General features: G+C 42.3%; 1 protein-coding gene across 1 annotated transcript; it reads right to left on the minus strand.

Moving 5' to 3' along the window:
* Positions 1-1,064: 1,064 nt before the first annotated feature.
* aldocb (aldolase C, fructose-bisphosphate, b) lies at positions 1,065-10,330 on the minus strand. The gene is made up of 9 exons (XM_072661431.1): positions 10,222-10,330; positions 4,983-5,102; positions 4,477-4,688; positions 4,160-4,214; positions 3,846-4,006; positions 3,425-3,508; positions 3,157-3,331; positions 2,690-2,889; positions 1,065-2,300 (listed from the first exon to the last, which is right to left on the minus strand). Exons 2-9 carry the CDS (start codon positions 5,092-5,094, stop codon positions 2,208-2,210), a joined length of 1,092 nt encoding a protein of 363 aa, XP_072517532.1. The 5' UTR covers positions 5,095-5,102; positions 10,222-10,330; the 3' UTR covers positions 1,065-2,207.
* Positions 10,331-10,943: the final 613 nt, after the last annotated feature.

Consider the following 10,943-nt stretch of genomic DNA (forward strand, 5'->3'; position numbering starts at 1 on the left):
GTGCTGGATGGTGTGGCGGCTGCTTAAGATGTGCTGGATAGTGTGTTGCCACCGGCACACCATCTGGCATGTCATCCAGCACATTATACAGCATTATTAAGAATAAACAGCGGGTAAACCTTTTACACCTTTAAAGGCACTCTCCATCACTTCCCTGAATCATTTGTGACTATGCTATGGTGGAACACATACAGAAGAACTGTACATAAGTTGAAAAAAAGAAATACAGAGACAAATAATCACAATCAACATTAAAGTTGACAACCTCTCTTTTGGCATTAACAGTACCGAAACTGTAGGCCAGCAGCTTCAAAAATTTGGAGGAGGAACATGCCTGAAGCCCCTCCTCCCAATCTAACATCCTCTAAATACCATGTCCACCTTGTTCAAGTGTCTTTGACAAGTCTTCGCAGCAAAAGCTGACAGATTTCCAGCTCAAAGTTTAAGTCCAGATTTTGGCCATGGCTGCCCTTAGGTGTGTGAGCAGTAGTTTTTGAAAAAAAAAATAAAATAAATGTCCACAAAATAAAATTACTCCGTAGTCCGTACTGCTCCTGGTTGTTCTTAGAAGTATGTAAATGTAGAGATTTTTCGTATTTGGAGCCATTCAACAAAAAGATTGCACAATGTAATAAGCAGCTGCTGTGTACTGGAGATCCCTGCCCTGCATATTTTAAGGTTTTCATGCTCGAACACACTCGACTCACTTAACGTGAGTTAATATAGCAGAGAAGGGCAAGAGGAAGGCCTGCTCATTCCAACACCACAGTACATCTTCCCATTTCATGTGGAACGCCAGTGAGCTAAAAGGGGTACTGGATCTGCTTGTGTAGTTATGATAACCATGGTAGGAAATGTGACCTTATGATAAGAGGGAATACATAACATCAAATTTGCTCAAAAACTCTAAACAGTAGAGGCTTGAAATGCCTCAGTGGTCTTACGTGCTTTTGGGTGGGTTAATTGGCAGTACCAAAGTGGGAGGAAGGGGGGGGGGGTGAAATTTGTTAATATCTAGCCATAAAGGCAACACACACAATCTCATAAAGATAAAAAGACATGTCTTAGATTTTAAATTATTTTATTTTATAGTTTTTCTTTCTAATCTGACACACCAAGTGCTTAAGAGGACAACAACACAATGACATCACAGTTCTTCTGAATCAGCAGTGCCTATGCCCTCTCCTCCTCCCCCCCGCCAAACAAAACCTTACAAGTTTGGTCCAAGCCGCAGAGCTAAGCCATGGAGTTACACTTTACATAACATTGTGTACGTTACATGGTAATCTTCATAGTCTTCTGTGCCACCGTTCCACCACGATGGGGAGAGAGAGCATAGCACACTCAAGCAGAACACACAGAATAATACAGCACATTTAACCGCATAATTGTCCAGGTCTTTCAAAACAATATAGTTAGTATTCTGTATTTAAATCAAAACAGACGCACACAACCCAAAACACTCATCACTACAATAGATGAGAATTGAACACTAAATAAATGCTGCTCAGTGTCCGGTGTTAGTTGATCATTTGTGAGGCTGTGCGTCGTGTAAGTGTACTGACCTACTCGCCACGCTCGCCATTGGTCTGTCTTTCTCTTTCACTCGCTCTGCAGGGTAAGACTGATTGTTTTGCTCTTGGTTAGCATTCACTGTACTCATCATTTTACAATGCTAATAAGACAAAGGACGTCTGCATAGCATGAAGGGATGAGACCACACAACACATCAACTGGAGAGGCTGCGGCTGCACCTTACAGGAATGGAACTTAACAGACTCTGTAATAAAAACTATGAAAGCTAGGGAAGGGGTGCGAGAACTAAACACTTAAACCCCCACCCAAAAAAACAAAAAACAAAAACAGAAACACCTGACTTAAGAGTTGTTAATATCGAGCCACAAAGGCAATACCATTTACTTATGAAATACAGCACGATGACCATCTGCATTTAGCTCCCATGATATTAATGAGCCCTTTTAGGCCTTTTAAAATGCCCTTGAAGCTCCCCAATCTCTACTTTCCAACCTTCCCCTTCTAACGTTTGACACGTTTTAAATAGACAGACTAGAAGAACATTGCAATGACAACCCTAAAAAGTACAGACGACAGCGCAGGCCTGTGATTGGTCGGTGACATGGAGGGTAGCAGCGGTGGAAGATACTATTGGTCGGCGGTAGCTGGAGTAGGCGGGCGATGGGAATGCTTTAGTAGGCGTGGTCGGCCACATACAGGGACTGTCCTGCAGCTCCACCGGTTCCGCTGGACACATACTTGCCCTTTGAAGCCAGGCCATTAGCCTGCAGGAGAGAAAATCCAATTGCTTACAAACATTGCTTCTCCACTTGTAAGTAATCACAAGTGCCAAAAAAAAATCTCCTCAGCTATTGTCAAATGCAAATGGATACAGCTATAATGTAATATTAGTGTTCGTACATAGTGCCTCTAGTCACAATTTAGTGTGGAAATTCTCCATTCTGAAATTAATTTCAAGAAATCATGCTGAAATTGAACAAATATGGTGCACTAAATGAACAAACTAAATGCATTCCATTGAACGTTTTAGAGATACCAGGTTTGGACAGATGATTGTAGTGTAATGAAACTGCTGCAAGATATATACCTTTTAAGTCAATGGGCTCTTTGTAGTAACAGGGTTTGAATAACAGGTGATCTCTCAATAACTGACCTCAGCACGCTTGATGAACTCCTCAGTAGCGGCCTTCTCATTGTCCCTGGATCCGCGCCAAGCACCGAGGGCAGAAGCCTGCAGGGCACGGCCATAGGAGAAGGTGAGAGCCCAGGGCCTGGCCAGGGGGCAGTTGTTGATTGCGTTCAGGTTGATGGATGCCTCCTCCTCACTCTGTCCTCCAGACAGGAAGGTCACCCCTATAGGAAACCAGAAAATCAATTCAGCACCAGCCACATTAGCCCTGCTTAAGCCAAAGCATTGACAATAGTGTCAATAGTGGCAACAGAGCTTTCCTGACATATCTAGCTATTGTTCTATTTTAAGGCTATTATCTTAATTGACAGTGTGTACTGTTAACTGACAAAGTTTAGGACAGCAGCTCAAATTTCATTTCAAGAAAACATCATGAATGAGACCCATACATACTTGACAACACTTTAGCCATAAGCAGTGTGATCCATTACCTGGGACTGCTGGAGGTACGGTACGACGAAGAGCAGTGACTGTTGCCATGGCAATTTCCTCACTGGAATATTTGGTGGGACAGGAGTGTCCTGCGGTCACCATGTTAGGTTTTAGCAGTGTGCCCTCCAGGTAGACGTGGTGGTCAGACAGGGCCTTGTAGCAGGCAGCAAGCACCTGAACAGGACAATTGGATGGATATTAGAGAATGAGCTACTCTTTCTACATTCAACCAGAATGCTAGAAGGCAAGTGGTATGGGAATACCTACCTTCTCTGTGACGTACTGGCAGCGCTTAAGGTCATGATCTCCATCAGGCAGGATTTCTGGCTCCACAATGGGCACAATGCCATTCTAGAAAAAGAAGAGAGAACATATCACTACCATTTCTCACTGCATAATCTCACATACAGGAATTCCCACTGCTGCCTTTAGCCCTATTGGAGATGGACTAGTTTTAGCACTTCCCCTGCAACACAGCACACCTGATCCAACTAAGCAGCTGATAAACAAGCCTGTCCTGATGTTTATGTGGGAGCATTAGAGCAGAATAAGACAGAGGGCACTGCTGGACCAAAAAACAAAAACAAAAACAAAAACAAAAAACATCCATCCATAATCTGTTCTGGCAGAGCTAATCCTACTTAAACAGCACCTTTGAAACGGACTGGGTGGATTTTTTTTAGCTCACCTGCTGGCAGATGCTGGCATAGCGGGCCAGAACATTGGCATTTTCTTTGATGGCCAACTCTGAAGGTGTGGTTTCACTGATCTTCAGCACAGAGCGCCACTTGGCAAAGTCAGCACCGTCCTTCTTATACTGAGCGCAGCGTTCTGACAGACCATCCAGACCTGCACACAAATTATATATATGAATTTTATGCTTTGTTCTACAGAGAGGGAGGGAAAGAAACAAAAAACACCCCGCAATAGGGAACCATTACTTTTTGATGGATATGAGTGAGTGTATCTATACTATGCTTAACTAGTGCATAAAGTACTTACCCTGTGTTGTGGTCTCGCCATTAGTTCCAGCCAGAGGGACAACACCTTTGTCAACCTATTAGGAGGAGAAACAAAACTGAATCAGAGCTAAAAAGTTCTTCACATCCCCACAGACCCCATCTAGAATATATGAAAAGAACACCTGCCTCACTTAACTGACCTCCTAATCCTAATCCTGTGGTATTTATATATACGCTGACAGCTACAGGACTTACAAGAGGTTACAAGGGTGGATTCACGGTCACGGATATCCACAGAAAGCTGTTCATGTAGACATGTAGAATACCTTATGTGTGTAGTAAAAATGTTCCCTTTACCTTGATGCCTACAACAATGCCCCTGTCCTTGATCATCTTGACAAAGGGTGTGCCATCATCTGCGTTCTGGTACAGTGTCTCGTGGAAGAAGATAACACCACCAATACAGCTGTCGATGCGCTGGTCTGCTGAGAAGAGGAGCTGGCGGTAGAGACGGCGGTTCTCCTCGGTGTTCTCAACACCAATGGGGTTAAGGCGCTTGGCCATGCTGCCTGTTTACACACACGCTTGTTAGTGCAAGACACAGGTCTAGGAACGGTTTAAATGAAAGCACATTAAAAGAATAGCATATCAATTAATATTAATTATCTTTTATTTATGTAATCCTATGCATTACAAAAAATCCTTCAAACTGTCTTCATGAAGCTAATCAGGACTTTGCGCCACTCCGTACAATGACGTAAACAACTCAATGGATCAGGATGGCGGTCTAATGGTAGTAAATTCATTGGAACTGGAATTTTTTGGGACACTGTTAAAGTATTAATTCATATTCTTATCCTGACCTGTGGACTCATCTGCAGCAAGGATGCCCTTGCCAGGTGCAACGATGCGCTGCGCAATCTCCTGCAGCTCCTTCTTCTGCTCAGAAGTCAGGGCGGGGTACTGGTGCGTCATGTTGCCTGCTGCTCAAACACACAGACAAAAAGAGAGGCTATGGTCATCACACTGAAATACTACAGTCCTTTCATGTCACCAAACCAGGAAAAAGGGGAGGCTGACAGTTTTACTGGTTTAGCAGCTATGTGGCTTGTACGAACACGCAGTTCCTGGATTTCCTCACCACTGTGTTATCTATACTTTGCATTTGTTAGTCTCCGTGGTACAGAGTGGACCACAGGTCAGTGAATTAAAAAAATAAAAATAAATCCACACCGTGTAAGCTGGCATGACAAAAACCACTGAGAAATAACCATACCAGAGCAGCAGTCCATAATGCTGATTACAGCTATCCAAAAATGTGCCAGGGTATCAATAGAGCACTGGTTAAAATTCCACTACTGGTTCTGCACAGCACCCAGAAAGCTGGATTACATAACCATGACAGAAGTGCAGCTACCAGGCCATTTTCAGCCTGCTGCTTTATTACCAGTCACCAGGGAGATAAACAAAGAGCGAGAGCAAGAGCGATTATATAATTATGCTTGTCTAAACTTCGCTGTCAGAGCTCATTACATATGCTCAGTGGTCAGTGTGCACTACAGAGCCATAGAACAAAAAAAAAAAAAAAAAAAAAAAAGTGTTAAGCCTAATAAAGAGGGTTTTCTTTTTTGCTGTTTATTAGGCATTAAGATTTTGAATGAAGAATGTCAGACTAAATTTAGTGCAAGGTGTCGTATGTCTGGAATTCCAACTAAAAATCATATTTCCATTGCCTTCAGGGTACACTGACCTCATTCACACTTGCTCGCTGCTGAGCTCTCGTCCCCTCACCCCTGGGTCCACAAGAGCAAGAAAACACCAGCAACGACTGGCTAACTCATTGTGTGAATAACTCTAGGATGCCATGGTCAGCTTTGCCAGAAAAGACAAGACTATAATCCAAACAACCAAAATAACCTTGCAGATATGGCAAAATGTCACAGTTTATTCAAAGAGGACAAAGGTAACTGGCCAGTGTCAGTACCCCACCATTTCTGCTGTCTTGGCTATTTTTCAGGCCACTCAATCGGGGGGGGGCTTCTTTCATCAGTATAAAAAGCATGCTTAGCTCCTCTGCTGCATAGGCTTTGAAAGAGGCTACACCTCACAGGCTCCCCTCAGCAATGGAAGTTTCCACTGACAAACAGCCTGGAGTCTAGGCAACGTCCCACCTCATTCATCACCCTATTATACACTGGGGATGTATGGGATCACGTCTAGGCCTCCTCTGCACCAGCACTGTTCAGCACTGAGGTAAACAAGCTTTTAAAGCTGGTTGAGTGGTTAGCCTCCCAGCTTCCGGACCACTGGCCCTGCTAAAGCCCTTTCAAACTGTACAAAACTTTTGCTTTTAACCCTTTCCACTCAACAGGTGCACATTTCAGGACCATGGTCAGTTACTTACAGCACCAAGCGCTCTGATCACATGTGGGCTTACTCACACTTTAGGTATATTAAGCAGATGAATTTCAATTCAAACATATTGCATAAATCTGGTCTACATCTGCAACGCTATGGCAATCAGATGATCTAATTTCATTTTTTGTAAATATGATTTAAAAGATTGATTTGTTAGAGCACAAAAAAAATATATATTTATTATCTGAAATGTTTAGTTAGAGAGACTAATAATGATACCCCCCCAAGTTAATCATAAGTGGAAAAATCATAATGGATCAACTTAGCCATAATGGAAATAGTTTGTAGTTGCAGGCCTAAGTAAGTCCAAGCATATGCTTGGAGGGTTCTATTTTTGTAAAGAAAATGTGTGAAGGCCCTACCTACAGTTGAATGAATCTCAACCTTGACTCTTGAAAAATCTTTATTGAAGGTCATAAGGTAGTTCTGGCTGTTCTGTAATGCTTAAAGATATACAGTTTATTATAAAAATAAAAATCTATAAATAAATAAAAGATCAGAATAAAACCAATGAGGTAATCAATTTCAAAAATATTTGAGAGCCCTCATCAATAGATTACTGAAACATTTCTCTGTAATGCAAATCCTGGAAGATTAGTTTCTAAATATTATATCATGTTTTTACATCAGCAGAGGTACATGTAACAATAACAGATTATCTCCACAGTGATGCATCTTTATTTCAAGAGATCTATAAATATTTACAAACTGACTATATAAATAATGTCAGTTTCTTACTACAAGAGAGGTCAGCAAGAAAATCCATCCTGGTTACCTCAAACCCTCACGCTACACAGGATTGTGTAATAAAATAATTACAGCTGAACAAAAGAAAGTCAGTCATTAACTCTAAGCAGTAGTTTAGACGGCTGGAAAACGAATATGTTAGGAGCGGTAGCGCAAAAAGGAAAGACAAAACCTGGCCTGCTCACAATAGAGCCACTGACTGGCAGCACATCAGGGTGAATCGTGTGCTCAGGTTAATCCAAGGCTTAGAGTTGTGAGATCAATGCGTTCCATGTACGCATTCAGAGGCCTACAGGACATACAGGCTACACCATACACAAGGAAATATTAGATTGTCTTAAAGGATGCTTGTTCGTTAAAAAGGTGCACTGAGCAGAACATCATAAAGAATTCACGGCCGGCATCTGACTGACTTGCTGAAGGAAATAATGAAAGGACGTTGTACAGCGTTCTACATTGGATGAATTTATGTTTTTTTTTTTATGCCTAAATAATCAAACTTTCCAGCTCAGTTCTAGCTCATGAGGAGACTTTTTGGATTTATTTTCTTAAAATAAACGGAAAAATGTACAAAGCTGTTTCTGGTTAGCTTGTTTCTGGTTGGGTCACGTGACTCACAGATGTTATGACCACACAGGACGATTGTCCAGTCGCATCATGTGCTGGGGCCCGAGCTAAAAATAGCAAGATGGGACTACCTGCTGACAGCAGGCTTGTGAGACCACCCCCTTCAGCACGCAGCCCCTGAGAAGGACATCAGGAGGTCAACGGCGCCATCTCCATGACATGATGTGTGCTCTAATAGAAGAAGCACAAGCTTAAGGAGTTCAGACAGGGAGATGAGAAATCATCATTATGTAGCTCAGACTGCTGCAGAATATTCCCAGGGAACATGATCCAAAGACTGCTACATGTTCTACAAAGATGTGGAGATCCATCAAAGAGATTTAGATTCATAACTAGAAAAATCTTAGTCACACAAATCTGAGGGTCTTAGGAGGTGAGGACTGATGATTTTTGTTATTTTATGATTAAATACAGCAGAAAAACTATATATTTATATATATATAAAAAAAAATTGGCCATTAAGAAACTGTATTCCAATTGTCACGCTATAACTGACATACCACCCACCCTTAGCACACCCTGAAGAGTGAAGTGGGAACTACAGCCCAACATAATCACCGCCTGCATCCTCATATTTCATATGGGGTGTTGTTCTGCACTGCGTCATGCCAGGAGGCAGAGCACCTCCCACTCATGTACCCGTCACATCCATCACAGCAAGGCCATGATGGCTCAGGCGTGCCAGAAAAGGCTCAGACAGTTCGTGCTGCTTGTTTGATGTGCTCCAGGTGTTTTTTGGCAAGAGAGCAGAAGATTACACATCACACTCATGATGTGATGTTTCATAGGACAACAAACCGCCCATAATCCAGGCGATTTTTTGGGCGATAGGAAAGTTGAAAGGTCACGAGTATTGAATGTCATCACAAGTACGACAGAACAGATACAGGAAATGGTCTCAGGAAGACCAGGACCGTGCGTTGCTGTGTTGAACCTGGCTCAGAGGCTTAATGCTGTTCACCCACAGCAACATACAAGAAGGGTCCCAGAAACGTCACACACACTCCGACCAATGAGGAGCGCCTTCAGCACGTAAACATTCCATTATGTCATCAAATGCGTTGAAGCGGCCCAGAGAGGCGCTACAGCGACGCAGACGCTCGTTTTATCTGCTGAATAACGGCGCTGCTGGGACGCGCTGCTGATGCGGTCCTTGCACGCCCTTCTTTCGCATCTCCCGTAAGGATTTATGGCAAACGGACAGGCTGGTAGATTAGAGGTTTTTACGTCATTTTTTATTCACTCATTCATTCATTCATTATATGGTTCATTTTCACTAGCTATATATTTGGCAAGAGTCTCTATTATACTGTATTTTAATGCTCTGTTTATTGCTACAGTTGTCTAATATCCATAGTTTTATTAATTTCACTGACATTTCCAGTCCATCCATGGGCGTTAAACTCAAACATCTGAAAAACTATGGAATAAAATAAAACAAACAAACAAAAAAAAAAAACCTTTACAATACACAATTACATTCGCAGATGTGTCTCCCAAGAACTGTCTGCGTTTTATTTCCCGTTTTATAACCTTAGAAAAAGGCGTGAGGCGATGACTCAATCAGGCAGCAACAGCTTTTCCGGTGAAGCTAAGCTAACCAGCTCTGTGATGGAGGTGCCTACGTGCAGACAGACACACAGCCCTGTACGAGCATCAGCCTCCGCATCTACCATGTAGAGAAACGCCAACAGGGCTAAAGCCTGGATCAACACAATATTAAACACGCTACGGTGGTTAAACACGGTTTAGGCAGGTTTCCCCTTTAAGCGACGTCGTTCTCTCCCCTGTCCTCTAGCCCTCAATGCGGAAGAGGAGGAGGGGAATGTCCTAACTCGTGTTCAAGGTTGCCAGTGATGGGAACGGCGACATTTTTTAAGATGCTGCTTTTTAAGACCCCACTGCCCGGGTCTCTGCAGACTGACGTTAGACATGCAACTAAACATACAGTAATGCCTAATACATGTAAAAAAATTAGCATCAAAATATATTTCACGAATTAATTAGCTAGCTAGCTAACATAAACTAAACAGCACCAGAAGCTAGCTAGGATAACTAACTCGGTCGCAGGTGAGGATGTCTCTATGAAGAAGAGGAAGGACCACCTGTAGAATAATTTGGTTGTTACAGCATAGCGAGTCTCTACAACATTTAGCTAACTGACGAGGCCCAGGTCTACTTTATTCCTGGCTGTAAAAAGGCGATATACGACATTAAACGTATTACAAAATAACACTGAAAATGCACACACACGTCTGAAGTGAAGTAAAGTAACATACGGTACGCTCGAGCGCGATCTGGAGCACTCACCTGGCTGGAGTGTGAAAGCTAGAGATAGCGGATGAAGCGGATGCTCAGCGTGCTGCGAGTCTGGCGTTCTGGTACCGCAGCGCAACGTGACCGCTTACAAAATCTCGACCCGCTCGTTAATATTCATGAGCTCATGAATATTCAGAACACGTCCTCCCGACGTCACTACGTCATCGCCATCGTCACCCACTGCTGCCTGAAGCATGTCGCTTAAGCACGTAGGCTAGTGGGGCGGTTTTCCTCGTTATAAGATACTGGTGTAGCCCAAAATCACACAGAACATTTAACTATGGAAGATCATTCTCCTCATTTTATTTAATTTCGAATGGAACAGTGACTATATTAATTATGATAATTAGATATTTTAGTTTTCATACTGGCGACTGAAAGGTTTCTAGGAGTTTGTGAACACCTGATCTAATTCATCCACTGCTATACTCCTACTATTCTAGTAGTGCAACAAATACAAAAGCAGTCAGCTTTGTATTTTTGTTCATTAATTATGAATATTTAATCTGTTTGTGGTACTGAGACATGAGATCTGAAAAAGATGGAGATTAAGAGAAAATGCTGAGTCATGAAGAGTCATCAAGTAGAGAATAAACCAGATAATTTGGTGTGTTTTATTTAAGTCACCCACATTGTAAGTCTAAGCAATGCAAGGCGCACAATTCTAGTCGTAATTATGTATATTACAGTGTAATAAAAATAATCAAATGCAC

Source organism: Salminus brasiliensis, chromosome 18 (assembly GCF_030463535.1).
Source record: "Salminus brasiliensis chromosome 18, fSalBra1.hap2, whole genome shotgun sequence".
Classification (NCBI taxonomy): domain Eukaryota; kingdom Metazoa; phylum Chordata; class Actinopteri; order Characiformes; family Bryconidae; genus Salminus; species Salminus brasiliensis.

Excerpts from the sequence above, each read along its gene's own strand:
- aldocb (XM_072661431.1), bottom strand. The coding sequence starts at position 5,094 with ATGACGCACCAGTACCCCGCCCTGACTTCTGAGCAGAAGAAGGAGCTG. Across the intron at positions 3,509-3,845 it reads ATGCCAGCATCTGCCAGCAG|AATGGCATTGTGCCCATTGT; the intron begins GTGAGCTAAAAA and ends TTCTTTTTCTAG. Across the intron at positions 3,332-3,424 it reads GCCAGTACGTCACAGAGAAG|GTGCTTGCTGCCTGCTACAA; the intron begins GTAGGTATTCCC and ends TGTCCTGTTCAG.